Here is a 27,638-nt window from a genome sequence, read left to right on the forward strand (position 1 = left end):
TAAGTATTTTGACCGTCGTATTATTTCTAATAAGTATTATATACTATTCACATTTTTTCTATTATTAATTAAAAGTATTTCCACTTCAATTTTATCTCTTTTATTGAACTAAACATCATGATATTAATTAATAAGTTTAAAAAATAATAAAAACCAAAGTCAGTGTCAAAGTTCAAACTTCAAAAGTTCAAAATTGCAATTGCAACTGGCAACTCACGTTAGCAGATGCCAGATATCAATTATCAGAAAAATCAGAATTTTGCATTTGATAATTTTGGTCTAAGGGTGTTGCGTCACCGATTTTGGTAAATTTTAATAATTTAACGTGATTGAAATTGTATAACCTACACGCTTTTAATAAGTAAACTTTGTCAGTTTATTGTCTACATAGTTTTCAAGCAAGTTATTCCGTGGTTTCAGGAAAAATGGCTGAAAAAATTATTCCCGTGGTAAAGGCTGATGAAGAAGAAGCCGAGGAAGAAGAAATGGTTGACCCACAACAACAGCTTAGGGTAATTTTCATTTAGACTTCATATTAATTATTTATTGTTGGGAAATTGTGACCTCTAAGACATAACCTTTAAACAGACATACATTGTTCAGAATTTATCCTTGGGTACCCATTATTCTCATTCCATCATACAAGGAAACAGTCTTTTAGAAGAATATTGGAATTTACATCTTTGTGATTATTTTTAATATCAGCTTCTTGTTCTTGATTTGGTATACATTTTACTGTCATTTATGAATTACAATGTTTTACTTGTTTAGAATACTATACTTATGATGGGTATTCATAGGATAGGAGAATTCGTTATGGATTACACACTTTATGTTCTGGTGGAGACACAAAAATAGTTTCAGTGAAGCATAATGCTGATTTCTGTCCATGGAAACATTTCCCATCAGTGACAATTATATATTAAAAATTTAATTGATAATTATTACATTACATCTTTGCTTTTATAGATGGCACCATCAAGAAGAGTTTTAAATCTGCCCTAAATATTATGGGTATCTATGGTTTCAATGGTATAAAGTATTAATAAAATTATGTTAATTGATTGTAGCATAATTTGTATTCTAGTCTAAACTCCTTAGGTAGTAAATTATTTTTACTCTCAAAATCAGTATCAGTTTTATTGGTAAACGTTAATTATATAAAATAAGGTTATATGTAGTGCCTATAGTTATTTAAATATTAAAAAAATCAAATTATTCTGTGTGAAAATGTTTTACATTACAGCATAACATAACCTAATTAATTTACTTTGAATTTATACTTAGTGAATTATAGAAAAAAGTAAAACTAGTTTGTTTAACAGCCTTTATTTCTTTGCTTTTTTAATGTTTTTTATTTGTCTGTTACAGGAGCAGTGTGCTGAAAAACCTGAACTGCAAAATTTGTGGTCAAAATTCCAAGAATGCAATGACCGAGTAAATTCCCGCTCAAACACCGCCGAGACCTGTGAAGAAGAACTTATTGATTATGTACATGTCCTCGACAAATGTGTCAACAAAGACCTCTTCAAAAGGCTAAAGTAAACAGCCGATTATTGCCCCGCTGTTATTTGTTAAAACCGTTATGTTCACTGCATATGTTCTAGTAATGTCACAGTTGGGTTGTAGATTCAATTAGTTAATTAATTTATCTGTATGACGTTTTGTGGAGATTTCTTGTAAATAAACAATCAAAGTTTAATCTTTTTACGTTTTATTATTTTTGTCAATTACCTTATACCACATAATATCAAGACATGTATTGATTTTGAGAACTAATCAATAAATATCCCTTTAAAAGAAAAGGTTTTTTATTAGGAGCACTGGAAAAATTCGGACTGCCTCGGGGCCCATTTACTGTTAACACACACTTAACTCATATCCTGGAGTTCAAAAGTTGATCATATTATTAATGTTATTATAACCAAGATCTCAAGAGACCAAAAATAAAATACATTTATAGTATGTATATCAATTTATTTCAGCAAATAAATCATTACGTAAATAGAAAATGTTATTCATAGCCTGACTATTTTCACACATCTCTCAAATGGTGCAATAACAGATATAAATAATATTTAAAATAATACCGATGTACTGGAATGTAATATATCAAATGCAAATTCCAAAATTATCGTTAACACCATTATAATTAAGTATATAAAAAAATATATAAAAATTTTTAAACATTAAACAAAACTATAAAAATTTCATGGAATAAATTTTTAAACATAAATATACACAATGAAGATCATTTATAAAATCGATGAGTGTCGATATAATAAAAAGCACACTACACCTTTGGCATTATCGTTAAGGTGAAGCGAGGCACCAAGTCTAATCTACTGCAAGAATAAATTTAGACTGTTTATAGGAGAAGCTTAATAACGACATTTACAACAAAAGAGGCATTTCGAACATTGCTTACTTTAAGGTCACTTGGCATATTATTGCAATTAAATATTTATAGTACTCAGAATAATAAGTATAACTAACAGGCACTAACTCTATAGCACATCACTAAACACAGCATATTTCCATCAATCTTAATTTTACTTTAATATTTCCCCAAGCAAGTCGTAAATGTCGTCATTAAGCTGGCAACATATATTGTGACAGGAAAAAAATACTTCCGAAACAAAACAATATCGCTTAACCGATATCCAGAATAAAATACTTAACGTACTTATACAGGTCAGTATTTAAAATGTATAAACGCGTTTAACGTATAAAAGCCTTCCCTAATTTCATTCCTATCAAACATATCACTCGTTGTATAAACTAACTGGCGCCAACTTGTAGCACGTTGAAACAAATTTCGCAAACTCTTTGGGGCTTGTTCATTCCGAACTTGAGTATGGGGATGTCTTGGCTGGAACATTTGTTGCACAACATGCGGCCGCAGTGTCGACTGAGGAAAAGAACAATTTATTAAACAATTATTTAATATTAACCACATTGTGTAATAGCATATGTGATTTGATCGGTAATTAGTAATTAATTAATTTGAATACATTATGTCAATGTGATTTTTACACACTATTTCTGTTTGTAAAGTAAATATTTTTAACATTCTGTAATTTATATTACCCAACTCGTTTGAATCATGATTTTTAATTAGCTGGATTTGTCTCTTGCCTGCTAACCATAAATATATAAAAAAAATAAATAAATACTATAAAAATATGGGTAGCTGCAATAAAACCTGTGCCTACCAATATATTGTAAAATAATTTCAACAACCAACAAAAATTATTTTCAAGTTCAATCTTTATTAATTTAATGAAAATATATAATAATTACCAATGATGCTTCCTCATAGTGAGTGTGAACTTGGTTCCGCACTCTTGGCACAGGTCGCTCTCTGCCCACGGCGCCTCTGCGGGCAAGGCGTCCAACAAACGGTGGAGGAGCTGCCTTGTTGCTACCTGAATGTTTTGTTTTTACTTTAATAAGTTTTTATTTCACGTTGATAAGGTATTTTTGATTAAAATGCTTATTTTAGAACGTTATAATAGAAGAAAGTTAGGAGGCTGGAAATTGCAAATTTTGTGCAGATCACATGACCATTTTTATAAGACACACCACCACACAACAGACCGATATAATTACACGTCAATTTGAAAGTATTAGGATTACCTGATAATTAAATATAGAAACTCCTTCCTTGTTCTCGTGTGCGAGACAAGCTCCCGCCTTCACCAACACGCGGCACATCGCCGCTTGACCGTTCATATACGCCAGGAGAAGTGGAGTGTTACCCTACGAAAAAAAATCATGGTAAAATAATATTATAGGACATTATAGGACATTATTACACAAATCGACCTAGTCCCACAGTAAGCTCAATTAAGGCTTGTGTTGTGGGTACTAGGCGACGATAAATATAATATTTAATAAATACATATATAGATAATAACACCCAGACCCAAGAACAAATAATTGAGTTCATCACACAAATATTTGCCCTGACCGGGGATCGAACCCGGGACCATCGGCTCAGTAGGCAGTTACTTTACCACTGCGCCAACCGCGTCGTCAAATGGTAAAATAATATAAAAATATCACACCACATATTGATGAAAAAAAAAACAAATATAATAAATACCTGTAAGTCAGTCCTGTTGATGGGGAAATCTGGCATAAACTCGAGGAAAATTTCACATATCGTTGCTGCGTTATCCTTTTTACACCAACATAACTCGTGGAGTGGGTTGCGACCTGTAAGTACACGTGTGTTAAGTATGTTGCAAACTTTAATTGTGCATTTAAAAACGGCTTTATCGACATCTGGCTCGAAGGACCAAGATTATAATGATAAGACATTAATTTACTGTCTTTTCAACCAATTTCTTTATCTGTGCGCACGTGCAGCGCGTTGTGCCGGTAGCGGGGAACAGCGCGCACGGCACAGGGTCACCTTTCAGGTTGGTAGCGGCCGCGTCTATATCGGAGTCGGCGAGCAGCGCGCGCGCCACGTGCGCGTGGCCCTCGCGCGCGCACACGTGCAGCGCGTTGTGCCGGTAGCGGGGAACAGCGCGCACGGCACAGGGTCACCTTTCAGGTTGGTAGCGGCCGCGTCTATATCGGAGTCGGCGAGCAGCGCGCGCGCCACGTGCGCGTGGCCCTCGCGCGCGCACACGTGCAGCGCGTTGTGCCGGTAGCGGGGAACAGCGCGCACGGCACAGGGTCACCTTTCAGGTTGGTAGCGGCCGCGTCTATATCGGAGTCGGCGAGCAGCGCGCGCGCCACGTGCGCGTGGCCCTCGCGCGCGCACACGTGCAGCGCGTTGTGCCGGTAGCGGGGAACAGCGCGCACGGCACAGGGTCACCTTTCAGGTTGGTAGCGGCCGCGTCTATATCGGAGTCGGCGAGCAGCGCGCGCGCCACGTGCGCGTGGCCCTCGCGCGCGCACACGTGCAGCGCGTTGTCGCCGGCCGCGTCCACGGCGCCCACCTCCGCGCCGCCCGACACGAGCGCCGACACCAGCGCCGCGCCGCTGCCGCCGCCCGCGCCCGCCGCCACGTGCAGCGCCGTGCGCCTACAGACAGAATATAATTATTGTTACAAACAGTCCACCTCGACTACGCCCGGGGTTATAGCACTTAAGTGTCAACATACATAATATCGAACAGCGAAACTAACGAGATTAACCCGTTACGCGTTGCGCACAGCGGTTGTGCGTAACGCAAATTGTACTGTAGCGTCCTGTGCATAGCGCGGCCCGTGACAAATGTATAAATAAATCGTATGAACTATAAGCAAAAACTATTTTCATTTTAATATTACAAATAATTATAATATTACATTTAACATGAAATGCTTACTTATGTGCATCTCTATCGTTGGGCCGTGCTCCCGCCAATAGCAAACTTCTCAAAAGCACTTCGTTTCCCGCAGCGGCCGCCAGGTGCAACGGCGGCGCTAGTGTGGCGTCTTGCACGCGCGAGTTTACATCTACCTTCACGGATAGCAAAAACATCAAGCTCTCCATATCACATTTCTGTATTGCTACGTGTAAGAAGTTTCGCCCCTTTTTATCTACCTGTAAAATAATAAAAATATTTAATTTATACCAAATAAATACTGACTTTGTTACCAATCTCAAATGGACTAAGAAAAATATACATACATATTTTTGCCATAGATATTTTCAACTAATATATAAAATACCTGTTCCGCGGCCGAAGGATTCTTTTCCAATATGGCCTGAGCTGCCTTATTATTCCTCGCAGTGAGTGCTGCCGCAAACGGAGTTACTCCTTTATTATCTCTCGCTGAGAGGTCAACTCCCGGTTGCGAGAGAAGCAGTGAAATTATCGTAGCGTGTTGGTTCTCTATCGCGATGTGGAGGGGTGTTTTTCCTTCTGCATCTTTAGAGTTTATGTTCGCACCGTGTTCGAGAAGTGTCTAGAAGATATGTTGAATATTTTTAATACAGTAATTAATACTTGTAAGTAATTTTATTCAGTGGTAAAAAAAGATTACAACTGGTTGTATTAAAAAAAACGTATATTAAGAAGGCAAAAACCAAATGAAAATTGCGTTAAAGATAATCCTTCGTTCTTCACATTGCAGAAAAGTCTAAGGCGAATTTACTAGTAAATTGCATTATATTGTGACAAAAGAAACGGTCTAGGTTTAACTAACATGTAACCTTTTATATGTACCCCTGTGCAGCAGTGTCTTCATGTTAGCGGAGCGGTTTAGTAACATGGCTAACGACTCTTTATTCCCATCTATTGCCTATACAAGTCACCTGTATGACGTCAGTGAGTCCCCAAGTACAGCACAGGTGCAGCGGCGTGTGTCGGTCGGCAGCTGCGTCCGCGCCCTCGCCCGCGGGGCCCACACGCCGCGGCGACTCCACGTCACAACCAGAGCGGATCAGGAACGTGGCCAGTGATTCTTTGTTCTCGTCTATTGCCCTTGTTTGATAGATAAATAAAAATACTCAAGTATGCGCGCATTAGATAGATAGATAGATCTTATAGGTATACAATACATGTATTATGCTAAAAAACCGAAAACACCACACCACAACGCGTCGTGCTCACTAAAAAAAAACGACGTAAAAGTTTATTATTCCTAGTCAAGAAAAACGATAATGCATTCTGAAAATTAAGTAGTTTATCATTACACGAAGAACATCATTTAACATTTTATGACTTGAAACAACTTGAATTTCATATATAAAATAAAGTCGATTCTGCCACTCGTCTCTTGCGATAAAGATCTTAAATTTTTGTGTGTATTTTTTTGGTCAATAAACGATTTCATTCTTTGAGCATTACACAAACACAATTTTTTGTCAAATACATAAATACATAAAAAAGAGCGTGTGTGCCAAGCAAACGTGTCAGAAGTGAAACTTCTTTGGCAATATTCAAAGATGCAAAAATCGTCGCCTTACTCCATGACGTGACTGTATTGCCATGACGCGACCTTGAAATTTTACTCTCAACGCGCCGAAGATACACTTCATTAAATTAACAATTTCATATCTATGTGCTTAAATTCATCAGAACTGAAAATTAAGACGTCAAAACGTCCGTTTAAATATCATTTTATAAAATATTGGCATTTTTTAATTTAATATTATAATATTATTTTTGAGAAAATCTATATAGTTGAAATTTAAAAAAGACGGGTAAAACAAAAAATAAGAAAAAAAAGAGGATAATAACCCGCACGGTCCTAAATAACCTACCTACGTCAATAAAGACGCACTAAGTTCATCAGCGGTGGAAACGCAGTGGAAATTTGTGCACTTTTTGACGATAACTTTTATAATATTTTGAAGTGAAAACTTCTGTAGCGGCGTTGGGTATAAAATCTAACTCGCGTCAGGACACGTGGCCTGATCGAAAAAGCGTAAGACGGATGTTTTTTTTAGCCCTTATATTCCATGCGTAAGACGGATACCATTCCAAAATATCAAACATGCTGAACGTTAATAATCAAGTTTTCACTTCTGCCGGCACTCCCGGAGTGCAACCTGTCTTTTTTTTATTATCTATTATTGAACTTGCCGTTACCGTGAAAATTATTTTTTTTTACCATTGAACTCGAGTATTTTTTTCCAAGTACTGGAATGATGGGGAATTTTACCAAACACCAATTTGCAGCTGAATGGGAATTTTTGTAACTTTGAACATTGATCGAGCTAAAGAAATAATTAAGAATTATTTTCAACATATTTATTAGGAATAAATTACGTGCTATTAAAAGTATTTTAATGTTAATTACTGAATCCAATTGAATTGCATATAATACTCACTTGTGTAGTAATGTTTGTAGACATCCATCGGGCCCCGGCCCCCAACAGTCTGCATCAGCTCCATTTCTTACTAAAATCTGTAAAAATAATGCAATATACGCAACTATTTTAAGGTCATACAATATCAACAAATTAATCTAAATAAATTCTTCTTATTCTTCTTTCGAGCTTTACGACTTATACACACTTCTACTTTATTCAGTTTTCACTTTGCTTTCGCTGCCTCACACTTGCCCAGGTTATCTGGACATAATCACTTTGAGCTCCATTCAATTGCCTACTTTCTCAAAATTACATTGAAAAACACTCAATACTGTAAAATATATGTCACCTTGAGCTAATCCCAGTACTTCTGCATTATAAAATACTTACACTAGCAACTTCCTCCTGTCCCGAATCGAGCGCTGCCCACAAGGGAGGTACGCCATTCGCGTCCAACTTGCTCATATCTACTCCACGGACACATAGAGCTTCCACGACCAAACCCAGGCGGCAGTGTATAGCTAGCTGAAGGGGGGTCTCACCCGCGTCTGTCCTGGAGACAAATTGAGAGAATAGAATATAATTCCTTTGGGTAGGAGAGTTTGGAAGGTTTGGTATGAAAGAACTGCAATAAAGAAATTTTGAAAACGTGGCATATCCGTTTGTATTACAAATGGTACAAATAAAATATGCTAATACACAATTAATAATGTTTATACTTGATACATAATATATGGTTATTTTTATATAATTAATAATCATATTATGTTTGATGATTAATCATTATAATTTAAAATTATTGGTTTATATAAGTCTCTCATTATTAACTCAAATAACTTGATACAGATCAGAATATTGATTTTTTTAATAATTCGCTTGATTGAGTAAGAAAGAAGAAAAAAATATGCATCCAAAACATTCCAGCACAAACACAACTTTGTTAAATAACAAAACATACGTTATAATAGTTGATTAAGGCGATTATTACACTAGTACGGATTAATTGAACATTACATGATGAGATTTAGCTGTGCCACATAATCTCGTTATTTAGATTAATTTTAGTATGGGCTCATCAACATCTATATTAATCATTTAAACCTGAACGTGTTATTTATACCTGGTTAATCAAATTAATTTAATCAAAGTTCAACTCAAATTATTGAAAAAAATAAACAATCATCATCAGCACATTATGTTCCTACTGCTGGAAACACAGGCCTCCCGTAAGGGATCAAGCCGTAATCCACCACGCTGGCCAAGTGTTGGCAGAAGTCACATGTCATCGAACTTTTGATTCTTCGACATGTCGGTTTCATCAAGATGTTTTCCTTCACCGTTTCGAGCAGTAGTGATGATATAATATGCGCGTATAAATAAAAAATCAATTAATTTCTTGCACGCTTGCCTGGTCCCGAATTGTTATTTTGTCGCTAAGTATACAAAGTTGGAATACAATCTGTCCGTTTAAAGTCAAAATCGGGGCGGTTACATACAAACATACAGGTGAAACTAATAAAAATAAAAGTGTGTATAATAATACCTCAATGGTTAAAAGGGATTAAAATCCTTGGTCAAAGTAACTTACAGTATATTCATATCAGCGCCATGGTCCAGTAAGTATATGGCAGTTCTAGAATCTTCTTCGATGATGGATTGATGCAATAGTGTGAATCCCTTTCCATTGCGTACGTTTGGATCCGCACCACCGTCTATTAATGGTGCCACTAAGTGCTTGTGACCTAGTATAATAAACAAATAGTATTATTTAAAAATATTTACAAACATTTCTACGTAAGAATTTACTAGGTTTTAGAATCAATATAACTTTTATTCCAGTATTTAACAGTTGGATAAATCATTGGCAGAATTTTAATATAAAAAAGTTGGAAATGAATGAATTTTTGAAGTGAAATTTCAAGGTCGCGTCATGGCAATACCGCCACGTCATGGAGTAAGGCGACGATTTTGGTATCTTTTTTTGATATACATGCACATAACACAGCAGAACATTAAATAAAAAAAGCTAAATAATCTTACCTTCTGTAAGAGCTAAACTAAGAGGCGTATCTCCTTCCGAATTCTTCAAATTAAGGTTAGGTACAAGGCTAACATTGGATCTATCATTCGCGGGCAAGTCTCCCTTTTCGATGTTCTTCTTATGTTCTATGATAGCCAATACACATCCTTCGTGATTGTTCAGTACTGCTAAGTGTAATGGTGTCTGTCTGAAATAAGAAGTTATCTTCAAAGTTTTGTCTGTTAGAAAAATTAAAATAATACGATAAAATTAAAACTTTTCCTTTCTCTGAGTAATATAAATTTATTTGTATTATCTAATACGATGTTTGCATCTAATCTAATATATATTATAAAGGCGAAAGTTTGTAAGGATGTATGGATGTATGGATGTTTGGTACTCTTTCCCGTAAAAACTACTGAACCGATTACAATGAAATTAAGCACACATATAGAGGGTAACTTGGATTAACACATAGGGTAGGTTTTATCCCGGAAATCCCACGGGAACGGGAACTATGCGGGTTTTCCTTTGAAAACGCGAGCGAAGCCGCGGGCGGAAATCTAGTAATTACTATTTCTCGCTCCTCCGAGCACTCCTTTTACAACCAAACCAAAATTATCTTTAAAAAATAAAAAGAATCCATACTAATATTATGAATGCAAAAGTAACTCTGTCTGTCTGTCTGTTACTCAATCACGCCTTAACTACTAAACCAATTTGCATGAAATTTGGTATAGAGATTTTTTGATACCCGAGAAAGGACATAGGATAGGTTTTATCCCGGAAATCCTACGGGAACGGGTTTTTCTTTGAAAACGCGGGCGAAGCCGCGGGCGGAATGCTAGTTCTTTATAATTCAGAAAATTAAAGACATACCTATAAACAGTATCTTCGTGTTCCCCATAAGCAGTCTGTAGGTTAGGTCTCGCTCCATGCTCCAATAGTGTGGCTGTCAGTTTGGTCAAGCCACTTGCACAAGATGCATGGAGTGCTGTTAGCCCCGCTTCATTCGTGTGATTTAAATCACCATTGAGGTTAGATGCTAAGAAAACTGCTGATTCCTGATAAAATTCGACTATTAAATAAACTAAAAGATTTTTTTTTAATATTACGCGTCATTTATGTAATCATTCTTTTCTTGTTTTTGAACTTGAATAAACTATTAATAGATTTCGGAGAGCGTATAAAATTATCATTGACCTTCAATTTGTTTATTATTTAGAATATTTCAAAATGTTCTATAAAAATAGAATTAAAAACAAGTTATGTGTTCATAAAAAATATATATTTTTTTATAAACACAACATGTTTTTAATTATTTTAATATATTTATTTATGAAAACAAGTTTGCAGTTATTGTAAACATCCGGGAAGATAAAAGCTATCGGTCTTTACCTCAAACCATCCTTGAGCCAAAATATGAAGTAAACTATCCCCTGATGCAGAATAAAGAGGATTTGGTTGGCATCCCTTTTCTAACAATTTGGCAGCGAAACCTCTCTCAATTATACTTTCAGTCTTTCCTTCAACGGGATCTTCAGTGAATGCATTCTTATTCGTGACTGGTGTATCGAAAGGATTGGATCCATTCATGACTAAAGTCTCGCTCGAAGATATTGACGCTCGCCTGTCATCTACGAGCGCGTAGTACAAAGGTGGATGCTCATCTGATGTAGTTCGCAAATTAGTGTCTAAGGTAGGCTGTTTAAGGAGGAGATCGAATATCTTTTGATTCCTAGCTATAACTGCTTGATGAAGAGGTGTGCTGAAATAAAAGAGACATTATTAAATATGAACATATTGCTTATTTTAAATGCAAATTTCAGTGGAAAGATATTACGTACAAGCCTTTCCTATTCTGTCGGTTAATATCGGTTCCTTTTTGCACTACAATTTCTGCAATTTCCACCATTTGTTCCATTGTTTCCGGATCGCATGAACTTGCCGTAAGACCGGCTATAAGGTGTAAAACAGTGTCGCCCTCTTCTCTGCAATAACACAAAACAATAAATCTGAGTTACTCAAACTCTCAACGTAAATGATTTATATTTTTGTAACTATGCTGTTATTACAACTAATAAATAACAGTTTCCAAACGTTTAATAGAAGAAATAATTTTAAATTGAAAACTAAAGTTAAAACTAGACAATATTGTTGCGTTTAAGTACATAACACTCAATATGTAATGTTTAGTTTCCGTCAACGGTAATTTAATCTATTAACATTATACATAGTTAACTTTATGCAACGTCATATTCTTGTGAGAGTCCAGAGTCAACAATTTCATAATAATCTTATATATTTTTATTACGAAACCATTGTTCGCACAAGAAATGTAGGTTACATCAATAAAATTTTACGATTAACAAAATTAAATACCTGGTGTATGATAAAATAAATCTTTTCATTAGCTTGGTAAGTCAAATACTTACGTATACGTTCAAGGAAGTACATTTATATTGTTATAATAATTACATTTATTAAAGACAAGACAAAACCATGCTTAATTTCCTTTGCTTAGTGAAGTAAAGCCTTAGGTATTTCTCTGCAATCAGTACTTGTCTATAATAACCAAGATCATCTTACAACATATTTTAACAATTCTGAGAATATAGCATCCAGCAACACTTATCCTTATTGCGCATTAAATTCCACTATTATATGGACAAATTATGTGCAAATTAAGTCGATATTCTACGTCTATAATAACTGATGTTCTACAGGTTTATCGAAGCATGTTTATTCAAATACATAGTATCTTCTTCATAAGCCGGTTGAGTCAGGTAATTGTAGTTGTTTTGTCATTTTGGAGTACATATTACCTTGATTATACAGCATATCTATAACAGTTATGTATCATTTTATACAATCAAAGTAGGTTAGTATTTTTTGATGGATAAGAATGCAATCGCAGTAATTATCTATGCAGAGAAAAAGGGCAAATAATTTTCTCGCAATTTATTACAGACAATTTGCCATTAAATATATCATTAGCAAAAGACCACATGGTAATGTTATAAGGCAGTTAATTTGAAAAGCATGTTTAATACGTAGTGCCCCAAATTGCTGTTCAGTCATTATTATATAATATAAAAATTTAAATTAAACCTTGACCCGATGCGGAACACGTTTGCGTGTTTGGATGTATATGGCAATTCGCATTCTTAATGGGGATTCAATAAAAATAATTTATGTTGATAAAATTTAACGCTGGTTTAAACGTAACAGGTTATGTCGTAATAAATCAATAGTTTAGGCGCTGACGTTCGTTGGTACAACCTGTATTGGAGTACTCAAGTCACGCCTAGGGACGTAAGCAGTACCAATTTTGTATGACGAAATAGCGATTGAAACACAAATATGTATAATTTTTTCCAATTAACTAGTTATTGATCACTAGTTTATAGGGAAAGTGATAAATAATGAATACGGATTTGAATGCTTATCGATGCATCGTGTGATTTGCCAATCGCATTTCCCCAGTTTATCACATACTTATTAGCTACGTTTAATTTTGCATAAGTGATTTTAAAATGTGCAAACCAAGAATGCAAATACCAGCACGTTAATAACTTGACTCATAATTCTCAATTAATCATGAATAATTCTTAAATAATTTATCTTCGAATGACTCAATTCATTGATAGACATATACGGTTGCATTATTTTAAATGAGATGAGTGAAGAGTCCGAAAATATTTCAGTATAAAGCTTCCTTAATAGTGTTATTGTCAAGTTTTTCTTTCCTCTAATTTCACTTACTTTGTCGTCAGATTGGGATCTGCCGAGTTCTCCACCAGGAACTTAGCTGAGAAGGCGTCTCTCGCGTCAATGGCTCTATGCAGCAATGTTCTTCCCCTGGGTCCTCGAGCATCTGCATCAGCGCAGTGCTGGAGGAGTGTGGTGGCGATGGACGCGCTGCGACCTCGCAACGCCAGCTCTAGGGGCAGTTCCCCTCTCGTGGACATCGCATTTACTATATCTGTTAACTGTAACAATTTATATAGTGTGTAATTATTACAAACATGTTCAGTTTTCAAGGTACCTAATAAGTAATAACCTACCTACTGATACATATTTATTTTTTGTATTTTAATCATATTAATATTCGTAAATATTCCATTTTAGGTAGGTACCTAATTATTGTTTTCCTCAAGATCATTTTTGGTAGTATTTTCCTCAAATATCTCAAATATTAAAGTGTACGAACGGGTAAAAAATTAATCATGATAGTTATAATGCATTCGGACAAGTATCCATTATTATTTATATACCAGAAACATTTCACAAATAAATAAAGTACACCATATTTAGGTACATCAGAAACTTATTTTTGGATGTTCGTGTCAAGAACTGCGTCCTTTTATGGAGACGCTTAAAGCTATGCTTTTTTACTGGCTCGCTCAGAGTGGAGAGCATTGAGAATGAATGGAAAATGAGCACTCGAGATTTAGGTTAACAATCCCTTTTATTCACGTCGTCTCCAAACACTAAGCTGCCGCTTGAGCAAATAACACTACAGTCTACAGCCTACAGGCCGAAGGTAACGCGAGACTAAGATTTAAGAATATTTGTTCATAGCGCAATGTTAGCATAATGCTAATGAATGTAATATTGTTATAATACTTAACTGATTATTACAAAGGGAAGTGCTATAAAAGTTGAATACTGTATATCAATTTCATTGGGTTTCTGTGGCCCATTTGCGTGATACTTTTATTAACTTAAAGAGAATGATCGCATAGCATTTATTTTTAACATATTTAGGTCCTTATGTTATATAACTTTTTAAGAAGTAAAAATCGTATCTTAGTAATATAATACATTTTAATATAAAAGATAAAGTAACTCATTACATTTAATAATTAAATTAAATTAAAAGCACCGTATTCCCTAATTTTAAGAGCACTTTAGCATAAAACATAGTTTCTAGATTTTAATAAATCTAACAAAAAAATTTCACAGTCGAGACGTAGTTCACACATCGGTGAACTGGATTATTCGATCCGTTCGTAACGATATTTGACGATCATAAAATTATGAAAATATCTCACGTCACGCTTACTCAATTATTAAGTAAGTGGAGACAATGATGCGAATGAGGTAACGGAAGCTAACAGTGTCATTCCTTGCGTACAGAGCGATCGACAAAAATCAACAGATGGAATGGACTACATGTTATAGATGCTGAACACACCGCGCCCGTAGCTGCCATGTGCTATGTGATGAATGGTAATCGAATACTTTCACGGTTACATAACTATATAAACAATAGACATACATCATTACATACATTAATTATAGATAGTTGTTAATTACGAAGTAGTTATGAAATGATGTAGAACCCGCTCGTGGAATCGTACAATACGTATGCCGTCTGCCAACTTTGCTAATGTAAGGTAATAGAAATGTAAATGATATGATAAATTTATGTTCTAATACGCATTCAAACGAATAATAATCGTAAATAAATTATTCCATACGTTTTTGTAGATGCGTATATTTCTTGTATATTACAAAAAAAATACAGATATGTTTAAGTGTTAAGACCTTTAAAAGCAACGTTTAAAAGTCAAGCGTCATGTGCAATATGTTTCTAGAATTGAATAAACATATACTTAGCTTTACCTTTGTCGATTGTCGATTAATAATTTTAATGTATAGTTAAAGTTAAGGTTAATATTAATTATTAAGATGATAGACAACTTTTACAGTTGTACACTGTTTAATAATTATCGAAGTTAATTATAGTTTGGAGATAATTCTTAATAAATTAGTAAATTTTTGTATTAATTTTGCGGGATAAACTTTCTGTAAAATTTTGGAAACAATATCTGCAATCACTAATCCGAACAAACTTACATCATCCCTACATCCTCATACCACATTAACCATAAACAATATAAACTAGCGGGAAATTATTATTGAATAAGTGTGCATAATGCACGTGTTATTGCTCGTTTAGTTGTTGCATCGCATCGGTACAAATCCCACATGGACCCCACAGGGAGTCATACACTGTGGAGTGTAGGACGACGATATCTCCCCCGCCTGTCTGCAAAGAGGATAAAATAATATCTTAACCTACATAATATTATAAATGCGAAAGTGTAAGTAGGTATGTGAGGATGGATGGATGGATGGATGAGTGTATTTTTGTTACTCTTTCACGAAAAGCTACAGGACGGACATGAATAAAACTTTACAGTTAAGTATCACATAAACTATACACATACATACTAGAATTTGCACGCCGGATCGTTCACGGGTCAGAGACCGCGCAGCACAGCTAGTGAAACATAAATTAAAAAAAATATCGAGTGATCGATGATAAGGATTTGTAAATGTTTATGTAATTTAATCAATAAAAATGTTAATATGTTAAAAGCATAATATATTATTTTAATAACGCAAAAAACGTATAAGGTACCGTTAAGTGTAAGTATACAAGATACATCATGGTAACCAAAATTCAGCATTCTTTTAGAATAGTTACATTGATTTTTTTACATTTACGGCGCAAAATAGTGTGCGATACTAATAACCTGACTCTACCTACTAATAGTCTGACGTAAAAGTAATTATATTATATTGTATTTTAATAATTATTTATTCGAACACGAACCTGTCGGTTTTATTAATTTAAAAGCGAGCCTTTTTATTTTAAGTCCCTTGAAATTTAATTTTTCGTTAAAATTACTGTGAGTAAAATCAGTACTGTCGACAGATTGTGTTTATCCGATAAATGCACGCTAATATTGACGCTTTGTAACCTGTTTGGATAAAAAGTATCGGGATCTTCTCAAATAAACAAGAACCAGTTACCGTTACAGTTTTGAAAAACAAAAATAAAACAATTGAGAATGATCCAACGATTAAGGATAAGGACGAGGTTCCCGAATTCAACGCCTATACCTATCGATTTTATTGCATTGCCAATCGCGATTTGTTAACAAGACTAGCTAGCGTAAAATGCATTTTCTATCAATCATAACATCTCAACACTACACATACTATAAAATCTATAAATAGCAATCGCCAAACTACAAAAACAGCTAAAAAACCCCAATCAGACAGGTGAGAACTATTTATATCTATTAGAGCTGTTAATTCGAGCAAGGTTTAAATTGTTCGCGATCTAGCCATCGAACGGTCAAGTACACAATATGTTACGTAGTATGACACAAGTCCTTGAGGTAAGGCGGTTGGGCGGAGAGCGTGCGCCCAGTAAACTCTAAACTACACATTGAGTCACGCGTATACCAAGACGGCTCGCTGCATTCGTAACACGATAGAAATTGTAGTCGTTAATGTGATCTTGTGCGTTTGTGATAATAAGCCAGTGTGATAAGAGTATTGTGATTGTTCGTTAATAGTAAGGTAAATATTATATGAAGAATATTCCTTGAAAGTTTATTAGGGTTTTTGTTCATAAATATAAAAATTTGGGTAATTTAGAATATGCTCTTGTTTCTTGTTTGTTTTTTTTTATGAAATCAGGTAAAGAAAATATTTCCTTCTTAAACCAAATTCGAAAAACATCTTAATTATTTTGTAAATCGTAAATTTAGTAAGTAGGTACCTATAGGTAAACTTTTGTAAATAATTTAAGAGCAAATAATAAAATTAAGGCTGCGACAAAAAACAGGTTAGAAGAAATACAATTATCTAAAATGTTTTGCTTTAGCATGTATTAACATCCACATTAGGTGCAATAATAAAATTTGATATCGTAGTTTGCTCGCAGCTATAAAATAAAATTCTGATTTATCTAGTACTTATTAAAAGTACCAGACATAAAAGCATTTATAAAAACAATATTATAATACAAATGTACATTGTTTTGGAATTATTAAAATTTAAATCCATTTTAATTTTTTATCGATTGCAATCTAAGCACAACCGAGCTAGAGCATTCAATAACAAAAAACCCAAATAATGAAATAGTTCAAGCTTGTAAATAGACGAGTTCTTTCATACAAATTTACTATCTACTTAATCTTCATCAAAGAGAATTACGCGATCGCTGTGTTCATTGATGACTCGCCGTTCGAACGTTTTATTGAGAAGCTCTTATCTACAATCCCTTATGATACGGTCATCAAGTGTAGCAAGAACTGTCGCGGCAATGTTAATTACAATCAAATGTGATGTAACTCGGGGACTTACTCCGTCTAATGGACCGAGTGACCCGGTTTTTAGAAGCTGCTGGCCTACTCAACTGTGTCAGCTATAACCCAATAATCAAAATATTCGAATTATTGCTATTGCATTGGGTTTGAATTCAACGATTAAACAACATTGTTTGAATTACGTCGAAGTAAAAATTATACAATTGGAATTGACATTTAAATTGAAAATAATAATAATTATCATTGATTGGTATGAAATTAAGGTATTGAAAACATCATTGATGAATATTAATGTCAACAACGATCAGCAGCAACGTATGAATTTAAAGATGACGCATACGCGTGTTTACACATCGCTTAATTTCTTCGGTGCCAAATTATACATACATAAACAAATTTTCTTAGGACAAAGATCATTAATATACTATTACTATCTCTTATTACATTATCCCAAGCTGTTACAACTCCACAGTGAGTCAGATTAAGACTCATCATTCAAGAGTAAGTGAACAAAACATAGACGAGGCCTCTACTATTTTCTAGAAAAAAAATTTATTATAAAAACAATGTGTCTGAGGATTGTCGGTACACGACTAGTTATTGATTTAGTATGAATAACGATCGTTCCCACCGGAGATCCCGGGATCCCCTCTTTACTTGCGCGGAAGTAGGCCACCGTGAGGTTTTACTCAGTAGGAGTCTGACATAACCGTGCTGCTGCCCCCGAAGCAGTCGGTATTCATGAGAATTTCCTCACGTAAAAAAAAAGTATGAATAACGATAAATTTAGGTTGAAATTATAAGATAAATAGATGCAGTAATAAAAATTAATTCTTGCAAATGAGGGGAAAGCCCTTAAAGGAAACCAATATAAATATTGATGATTTTGATGATGTATCTCCCATTTCAAACGATACACGGAAAGAGCAAAATCTAAGTGACTTGATAAAGGGTCGTGTATGCCATTTAACCTGAAAAATAAAAGCTCCAACCGATATTGTGCGGTATCCCATATCCTTGAGTGCGGTTACCACATCCTCGCCGTGCAACTTTCTGGCCATAAACTATCTACTCATATTGTATAGGTACTTTAGTGAAACTGACAAACGACATGTGTAACTTTTAGGTCAGCGCATTCAATCTTTTATTTACAGTTCGCACTGTCACGTCTGCAATGGAACTTATAAATGCGCTGTCAGTCAATAATTATTGTTTATTTTTTTTTCTATTCTATTACGTAAGAAGAAAACATTGTTCCTAAAAATACTTTTTATAAGTATCTACTTACACATTGTTTACCTACTTGTTCTTTCAATCAGAAATAAGTATCTACCGTCCTATCAAGATCTCATGTTATGGGTTGTGGAAGTACAAAATCGGAAGTATAATAAAAATCTATTATCCTAATACATACAAATATGGCAAAATAGATTCTTCAAAATAGTGTCAAGTTCACGCAGTTTAGTGTCTGCATACGAAGTGTGTATCAAGGTTATCTCAATACGAACAGAGAGGCAGAAATATTAAAACCAAAAGCAATTTGGAATTAGAAGCGATAAAACAATGAGGACCCTAAAAATTCAGAGACAGCGGCTTTGCTCTAAATATAGTGAGTAAGTGCACATAAAGTCTTATAACCGGATTTAAAACGTTTCGCAGTTCGCGTTGAAAGCACCTTATTCGCAGATTCGCTTTTCAGTAACATATAAATATTAATAAAGACCCTTTGAATGTCATGAATTTTTTCGCAACAATCCTCAAATTTAAAATAATAAATGAGCAGTAAATGTACATACAAGGTCATGTTTTATTGTTGACATAATAAATCACCGTGCATATTAAGAATTGATAGATAAATCTACACTCACTGAAATAAATACATACTACTTAAAGTTAATGCAAACATATAATATGAGGTCATTATACGTTAACTTTTTATGTCGTAAATTCTTCATTGAATCGTATTAAAATATGTAAGTACGTTATCAACGTTACACCTTGAAACTGCGATTTAAACCTACCTACAGCTTAGACAGAAGGTTAAATATGTGAACCTTACAATAATTGTAATTCCGATTACGTTTTTAAATTTATTCTGAAAACAATTATTTTATTTTGCAAATTCACCTAAACAATACCTATCGATTGTTTTATTTCTTAGTTATATTTTACCAAACATTTCCTTAGAAGAGACTGTACCTATGAAAGGCAATGTCCATTATCTTTTTTGTAGAAAATATAGCTTTGTCTATTTCTGCTTTCTGTAAACATGAGTTTACTAAACGGTAAAATTGAAAAAAAAATACATAAATAAAAAATTCCTCTATTCTCATTAGCTCAAAGTCTTCTTTACTACAGGGTCACTAGCCTTGACGTCTATATTTGTATTAGATACAACCAGTTTACATAAATTACAAAATTAATAAAAAATAGAAAGGCTAAAAAATTCGGTCATGGCCTTGACAATAAAATTGAACGAGCCAAATACTATAGTATTTTATAATCGTACCGGTTATGCATTACGAAACCATGGTATAATACGAGTATCCTATACTACGATAGACCATAATTTAACGGCAACGCTTTACGAAAAACCACATAAAGCATATTATTACACAGCTTTTACCAACTCTTACTTAGTTTGCATACCACACACATAAACGAGAAATAGTAATAGTTAGGTATGTAGTGAGTTGTAGAATTAAAAAATAAATTGTGGTTGAAGTATTGAAATAACACAGATCCAGGATCACACCAGGCAAGTTTGCTGCCAAGAAAAAAAAAACATGATAAAAAAATTGACCATTACGTATCTTTTTATAACTTGAAAAGATTATTTTGAAGTTGCAAGCTATTAGCCAATCTAAATCTGCAAAAGCTCGATTCTTATCAACTATCACGTCAGTGTTCTTTGTCCTTGGAACTCCTTGGAAACAATAAAATCTGATCAGGCATACAAAATTTTAAGGTGCACATTGCACATACACATTGAATTAAATTATGTTGTTGTTAATTTCTACAATGCAATATGGAAATCCCTGAGTAGGTATAGATAACGTACAATTCCAATGATTGATTATAAAGTGCTCTACATTTTTTGAATTGGTTATTATCACTTGAACGTTACAAATTGTTACCATATAATTTGACGATTGTTAATTAAGAAATTGTGAATCGTTCACGTAAACTATATTTATACACAACAAAATTGTTGTAGAATTTAATAAAGTCAAAGTAAAATTATAGGGCAAAATTTAATATTTCAGAGCCGAACGAGTGTACCTTTTGAACTAATATTAGCGTAGTTCAATTGCACAAATTTAAACTGGACTAAACGCGCTGTGAGAGCCAGAACCGAGTATGGAGCAATATCTGGCCGTGGTGACTTTGTCGTTGATTACAACAGGTATGTTTCTCGTTCAAATTTTTACCTTGCTTACGTAGTATTTCAAATAATGATGCAGATAAAAAATTCAGATCACTTTAAAAAAATATATTATTTATTCTGTAAACGTTAAATGATGGGATGAAATTCGCACTCGGAATATTAAATTGAACCTTTTTAAAAAGGTTTAAAATCCATTTTATTACATGACTCACGATCCATTCAAATCTCGTGTTACTGTGTAATGTTTCTTATAGAACCTTCAATATATCGTGAAGGTTTTTTTAAAATAACACAATTTGTTTATTAATTAATTATTATCAAACGAATATAGCCTCATTATGCGAGCATCCTCATTCAGATAATTTCCCAATCACCGACCACAACCAACAGTACTGAAGGTTATTTGTGACTACAACCAATAAACTAAATTATGATTCACAATTGAAAATAAAACCATAATTAGTGCGTGATACGCTGTAATCTATACTAATATTATAAAGCTGAAGAGTTTGTTTGTTTGTTTGTTTGAACGCGCTAATCTCAGGAACTACTGGTCCGATTAGAAAAATTATTTCGGTGTTAGATAGCCCATTCATCGAGGAAGGCTATATATCATCACGCTAAGACCAACAGGAGCGGACCCACTAGGGTGAAACCGTGGAGCGCAGCTAGTGCTCAAATAATTGCATAAATGTAAGCAAGTGCACGTTAATGTAAAGTCTTCGTAGTGTATCAGTTAGGAAAGCCTTTTATTGAGGATATTTTGGATGAACTTCTAAACTTATAATTCGATTACTTTCATTAAAAAGGAAACCTTATTACGATTGAAATCAAACACTTAGTGATTTATCAAAGTAGCCAAAGCATTTTTATTTTTAGGTCACTCAAACGTACGTGGTATGAATCATAAGTGACAACACCACAAGTTTTATTTTTAAATTATAAACAGTAACTAAAGCCCAATAATAATAATTCAATGATGCGGTGCGCTGAACTATACAATGAGTCACGCTATAAGTGGATACGGCAGAGTAAATAACCATATGGACAAAATTCCATATAATATGTATTTTCTGCCGATATTCCAAAAACCATTAGTAATATGTATGAATCACAACAAAATATTAATTATTCAGATTGTCTAACAACACCGCTAAATAAGTCATATAATATTAGGGTAAACAATGCAATGGGAGCAGCGACTGCAACTAATCTATACCCAGGTGTTGGATCTCTGAAGTCAAAGCATAAATTTTTGTATCTTCTTCCTCGCTCCACACACAAAGAGCCTGATTCTCCTGCAATATACATGGATTCGTTGGTATCGCAACGAGCTCCACTTTCATCAACAAAAGTGTACTTCGTTACTAAGCGAGCAATCATCCCTTTTGTACCGTTCTGCCGCTTTTCTAGATGATCTCTAATCCATCCATCTTTATAGATTCTGTGTAAACTTTGTACACCCCATATAGTTTTTACATTTTCCTGAACATTAAAGTAACTTAGAACGCTATTTGTATGTTTAAATTCAGGAAACTTTCTTTCACTTTCTCTTACATCATCCCAAAAAATTCCTATCGAAGAGAGAAAATCTGCTTCGACAGAATTGTTTTTTGCTATTAACATATTGTTATGCCCTATGATTCCACAGTATAACTTTGTATCTAAAATAAATGGAGCACCAGGAGCGAAGTTGCATACAACCCGTACATCACCGTTATTTCTTTGCCCGAAGGCACATCCAACTTTTATAGTTTTTGCCCAAAGCAATTGTACGGAATTAAAATTTTTAATCGATGTTCGTCCACAGTGTACGTCTGCTAATTTTATTTCTTGCCCACCGCTCCAAAACCATTCATGAATACAACCTATTACTGGTGAGATAAAGCATTCCAATTTCGGTGCGCTGAAATTAAAGTTAAAGTTAAATCCACTGTTGATTTAACTTATTAATTTATTATTTAATTTAATTAATTACCATTTAAAAGCTGAATCGCTTGCCCTAACGCAACAAAAATCAGAATATTTAGTGCATTCAAGATGAGTTACAAACTTCCCGTCAAGAGCAGAGCATGGTGCAGGCCCAGGAAGACACTGACGTAACCACGCTTCAGAAATCTTTTGTAAATCATAATCATAAGTTATTTGATGCATATTTGCTGCAGGAGGTAAATGAGAATATCTATCAGAATCGCCACTTGCAACTTGATTACGCATAGAATTAATTGTATTTACTAAAGCAATATGATCCAAAATAGTCGGCACTTGAACCGTATACCCTTTCTCACATAGTTTTGACAAAGTTGCATCTGGGAACAAGCAAAGAGTATGATCGCCGTAACATGGTTGTACACCGCACCATCGGTTCATAACTTGCGTAAACGGTGGGTGAAACGACCTATCGCCTTTAATATTATACCCTGGATCTATCACATTGTTTAAATGGCCACCATATATACCGAAAATTTTTGACGTAATTTTTCTTCGTCCTAACTCGCCATATAATAGTGGAAGTTCCCAGCATGGATATTTTTCTGGAACGTACCATACATTAGCATTTTGTGTATCATTAATAATATCCTTTAAAATATCATTCTCAACAGCTGGTTCTAAATTATAAAACTGAACGGAATGATCCTTCAACTTTAGTTGAGTTGTGTCGTTGGCTATTTCTTCATTATCTTTATTTTGCGAAATATTAACTTGGCGTAATATTTTTTCTTTATCATCTTCATATGCATATAAGTAATCCTTAAATATATCTGATTTTGGCACGAAAGTCGATGTCGATTCGGACTTATCTTGGCTGTTCAGATTATCGATATTAATGTTTTGACCGGAATATTTAGTAATATTTAAAGTTGGAAAATTATCAATTGTTTTATTATTTTCTGTATTGTATAATAAAGTACGATCACTGATATTATTATGTGGATAGAAGTTATTGTATTCTGTTGATTCAAGGTTAAATGTTAGATTATTATAATCATCATAACCGCGTCTTCGTTCTATTGAATCAATATAACTTATATTTTCATTTTGATCACTATTATTATCGTCGTCGTAATAGTCAACATCAATATGGTAAGAACCAGTTATCAAAAGAAATAATATCTTGAAGAAACCTATAACATACATGTTAAACTTTCATCAATTGTCGTCGTACATGGCCAGCTTGATATTTAACGAACATTTACATAAATCATTGTCTATTTAAATACAGTTATACTTGACATATTATTTTAATAAGCAATGTGTCTCTATAATACATATTGAACCTTTTCAAATAAGTTTTGCATATAATACATAAATAATTATTATTCTACAACCATTAACTCTGGCAAGTGATTAAGACGATCCAATTCGGAGAACAATTAGTTTTATAGTGTACGATGCTATGTGTAGGCGTACAAGGAGCAACGCGCTCTGATTCATCAGAAATATTATGGTATCACGGAATACATTGAATACGTCATACTTCCATTCATTTAAAGATAATTTTTCTAACACATAACCATTTGATAGCTATGTGTAATGTGTTAAGTAAGCGGATAAATTATTAGTTATGAATTTAATTGTATCCTGATTCCTGTGTATATAATTACCAAGAACGTTTTGTACTTGATTATACCTTTTTAGCAAGATAACTATCTCAATGTTATTATAGTACGAGTAAAATAATCTTCTAAGAAATGCTTTGTAATTTTTTATGTATTCAGATCCCTTTTAGGTTTAAACATTTCAATGAAATGAAACTTGTTTATGTCATTATGTAAAATGCCCCAAATTAAATGCTTCGGTGTATCATACTGCAGAAAACATTTATTTTAATTATATTGACTATATTTTCAGGAGTATCTTCGTTGCAGTGCTACCAGTGTTTAATTAATCCACCACCTGGAGAATATTACAACACAACGAAACGATTGTGTGTCCACTTCGATTATTCTGATAAGTTCATTGTGGACTGTCCATTCTCAACTATGTGTATGAAGCAGGATTTCTACCTTGACATACAGAATGGAGGTCAGTATCAACATGTAAGATTTACTACCTACTTATTATTTATTAAAAAACTTTTAATATAATTAACTACACTACTGATTACTATGAAACTGCAAGTCATCTAAATCTGAATACAAAATGTATGATTACTTTGATAAACACATTATAATAGAACATCCAATTTACTACAGTTGAAATTTAAAGAAAATATTTGCATTTTATCGCAAAAGGGGCCCCAATGAATTAACAGTAGGATTAAACATTCCGTATCAATGGGCAAAGGTTTCATGTTATTTACCGGCGCGAACCCAGCAATTAACACTCCAAACTGAAGCCAAACAAACAAGCCGGGGTACTGTTTACAGACGTTAAACATACGCGGTGTACAAATGTTTGACAGACTCGTCTCTGATGGAACTTGCTAAGTTTCAAAACAAAGTATACGTAAACAAATTACTATTTACAAAAACATTAGAGCTGTTCATTAATTGGAACTTATTATCTATTTCAGTGAGGATAAACGGTGTTCTTCGTGACTGCGCTCAGCAAAAACACGAGTACCAGGATTACAAGAATGGCAAATGGTCACCAAAAACAGAGGTCGTTGAGGCCTACGAGGAAGGTTGTTCGAGTCCGGACTACAAAGGCGAAAGAGCAGTGGTTACTAAGTAAGTATGTTTAATGATATTAGCATGTATTCTTTAATAAGCATAATAAAAGATACGTCTAGTCACCGTTCACCTTGACACAAAAATTAAAGGCGATACGTACAAAAGAAAGATCGAGTGGTTTTGAGTGATCTTTACAAGAGTATAGAGCAAGAGCAAGATACATACTTGAGACGAGAAATTTCAGCATGATAATGATGAAATGCATCATACAGATGAAATGGATATCCATCAGTATTTAATTATACCAGTATAGTTACCTATTAAGTGTTAATTAGTGATAACTTAATAGATAACTATACGATCAAAATAAGTCTACGATATCAAAAATTGTTTCGATACGAAAAATTAATTATTACCACTTTGAATTTAGAAATTGAAGTGTACTATAGTTAGTGTATATTTACTAGTTACCAAATTTTCCTTTTTACAGGTACTGCTACTGTCGAAGCAACCTATGCAATTCATCGAACACGAACCACGAGGGCTACACCGACATAATGGGTGTCATCGTCGTTTTTAATCTAATGAAATATATCAACAGTCTTAGGTAGTCAACAATTAATGTAGAATAATGTTACTAATACTCTTGTGAGTGATAAGTGCCAATTGTGGGAATGGAGTGAGCAATCTCAAGAAACATCATTCCAAGAATAGACTGACATGTTAGGTAAATGTGATTGATGATTAAGCCGACATGTGAAAAATTTAAGACAACAATCAATACATAAACAAATTGATGCGGCTATATTTCCATACCTAAAATATCTACATTTAAAACAATATAATTTCACAAAATGTGAAATTTTTCAAATAATTCCATGATAAAATATGAATATTATAATCATTCTACAAACGATTGTAATATCTTGTACTATATAACAAGCATAAGAGAAATGTGGTCGAAAAATAAAAAATAAAATGAGTATGCATTATGCACCTAATTATTTCATGTTATTGTCGATTAAAAATCATTGTAAATTGTAATATTATGTATTCAAAATGTTCGTGCTTAACCAATGTTATGTGATAAATCATATTTGTGATATTCAAACCGTTAGTTATAAGGGCTCTAACTGTAAATACCTTAGTAGCAAATATATTTTAATTACGTGTACAAAACTTCATTTCCTTATAAACATTTTAAGAACAAAATGCATAGAATGCTAAAGTTCAGATATTTCAAGTTCAATACTTAGATATAAATAAGTAGTGTGTCAAATCTTAAAAACAGATTGATATTTCTTCATCACTGCATTTTTTAAATTTTTACGTAGCATTCATAAAATATTATTTTCAAAGCTTTTATTTGCCGAAATATCTTTGAATAATTCATAAGCAAATAGTTATTTAATGTGTGATAAATATCAGCATTGGCAAAGACCTTCATTGGATAACGGTACTTTAAATGCTTACTAATTAAGAAGAAGGCTTCATACTTGATGTGAGGTTATCTTGAATTCAGAATCAAAATGATTTTGTGAATATTGTTATCGTGTTTTCGAGTTGTTTTCAATAAAAAAGTGAAAAATTTGTTGTGCTTTTTATTACAATCTATATAATGCTCGGAAATCTCGCACAGAGGAGCATTTTGTCATAATAATTAAGTTAAATAATATTTTAATTTTTTATGAATTTTTTTGTCTTATGATATTCAGGAG

The 27,638-nt window shown here is 33.7% G+C and overlaps 4 protein-coding genes across 4 annotated transcripts in view; 2 read left to right on the top strand and 2 right to left on the bottom strand.

The window, feature by feature from the left end:
* Positions 1-188: 188 nt before the first annotated feature.
* LOC149478885 (cytochrome b-c1 complex subunit 6, mitochondrial-like) lies at positions 189-1,706 on the top strand. The gene is made up of 3 exons (XM_089708415.1): positions 189-305; positions 421-512; positions 1,372-1,706. Exons 2-3 carry the CDS (start codon positions 426-428, stop codon positions 1,543-1,545), a joined length of 261 nt encoding a protein of 86 aa, XP_089564541.1. The 5' UTR covers positions 189-305; positions 421-425; the 3' UTR covers positions 1,546-1,706.
* A 243-nt stretch (positions 1,707-1,949) lies between these two features.
* LOC149478886 (ankyrin repeat and FYVE domain-containing protein 1) overlaps positions 1,950-27,638 on the bottom strand; it is a 38,650-nt gene continuing 12,961 nt past the window's right edge. Inside the window, exons 6-21 of the mRNA XM_089708416.1 lie at positions 13,547-13,773; positions 11,629-11,772; positions 11,180-11,549; positions 10,661-10,845; positions 9,802-9,989; positions 9,350-9,503; positions 8,152-8,314; positions 7,780-7,856; positions 6,259-6,427; positions 5,673-5,909; positions 5,327-5,544; positions 4,832-5,040; positions 4,109-4,221; positions 3,640-3,762; positions 3,304-3,428; positions 1,950-2,911 (exon numbers count right to left, since the gene is read on the bottom strand). Of these exons, the coding sequence (XP_089564542.1) occupies positions 2,782-2,911; positions 3,304-3,428; positions 3,640-3,762; positions 4,109-4,221; positions 4,832-5,040; positions 5,327-5,544; positions 5,673-5,909; positions 6,259-6,427; positions 7,780-7,856; positions 8,152-8,314; positions 9,350-9,503; positions 9,802-9,989; positions 10,661-10,845; positions 11,180-11,549; positions 11,629-11,772; positions 13,547-13,773 (2,832 nt within the window). The 3' untranslated portion in view covers positions 1,950-2,781. The remainder of the gene's footprint in view (positions 2,912-3,303; positions 3,429-3,639; positions 3,763-4,108; positions 4,222-4,831; positions 5,041-5,326; positions 5,545-5,672; positions 5,910-6,258; positions 6,428-7,779; positions 7,857-8,151; positions 8,315-9,349; positions 9,504-9,801; positions 9,990-10,660; positions 10,846-11,179; positions 11,550-11,628; positions 11,773-13,546; positions 13,774-27,638) is intronic.
* Positions 16,988-27,510, top strand: LOC149478887 (uncharacterized). Its single transcript, XM_089708413.1, has 5 exons — positions 16,988-17,164; positions 21,183-21,322; positions 25,157-25,330; positions 25,821-25,977; positions 26,411-27,510. Exons 2-5 carry the CDS (start codon positions 21,277-21,279, stop codon positions 26,529-26,531), a joined length of 498 nt encoding a protein of 165 aa, XP_089564539.1. The 5' UTR covers positions 16,988-17,164; positions 21,183-21,276; the 3' UTR covers positions 26,532-27,510.
* Positions 21,317-24,548, bottom strand: LOC149478888 (uncharacterized). Its single transcript, XM_089708417.1, has 2 exons — positions 23,283-24,548; positions 21,317-23,210 (listed from the first exon to the last, which is right to left on the bottom strand). The coding sequence occupies exons 1-2, from the start codon at positions 24,440-24,442 to the stop codon at positions 22,433-22,435; spliced, it is 1,938 nt and encodes a 645-aa protein (XP_089564543.1). The 5' UTR covers positions 24,443-24,548; the 3' UTR covers positions 21,317-22,432.

The sequence above is a fragment of the Colias philodice genome, chromosome 21 (genome assembly GCF_061535455.1).
Source record: "Colias philodice isolate Cphi_HAF_F1 chromosome 21, ilColPhil1 Martin Lab GWU primary, whole genome shotgun sequence".
NCBI lineage: Eukaryota > Metazoa > Arthropoda > Insecta > Lepidoptera > Pieridae > Colias > Colias philodice.

What these genes read in the sequence shown, in the direction of transcription:
- LOC149478888 (XM_089708417.1), bottom strand. Translation starts at nt 24,442, where the DNA reads ATGTATGTTATAGGTTTCTTCAAGATATTATTTCTTTTGATAACTGGT. An exon ending in AGCGATTCAGCTTTTAAATG is followed by an intron (nt 23,211 to 23,282) that starts GTAATTAATTAA and finishes CTTTAATTTCAG; the next exon opens with CGCACCGAAATTGGAATGCT.
- LOC149478887 (XM_089708413.1), top strand. Translation starts at nt 21,277, where the DNA reads ATGGAGCAATATCTGGCCGTGGTGACTTTGTCGTTGATTACAACAG. An exon ending in TTTGTCGTTGATTACAACAG is followed by an intron (nt 21,323 to 25,156) that starts GTATGTTTCTCG and finishes CTATATTTTCAG; the next exon opens with GAGTATCTTCGTTGCAGTGC. An exon ending in CCTTGACATACAGAATGGAG is followed by an intron (nt 25,331 to 25,820) that starts GTCAGTATCAAC and finishes TATCTATTTCAG; the next exon opens with TGAGGATAAACGGTGTTCTT.
- LOC149478885 (XM_089708415.1), top strand. Translation starts at nt 426, where the DNA reads ATGGCTGAAAAAATTATTCCCGTGGTAAAGGCTGATGAAGAAGAAGCC. An exon ending in ACCCACAACAACAGCTTAGG is followed by an intron (nt 513 to 1,371) that starts GTAATTTTCATT and finishes TGTCTGTTACAG; the next exon opens with GAGCAGTGTGCTGAAAAACC.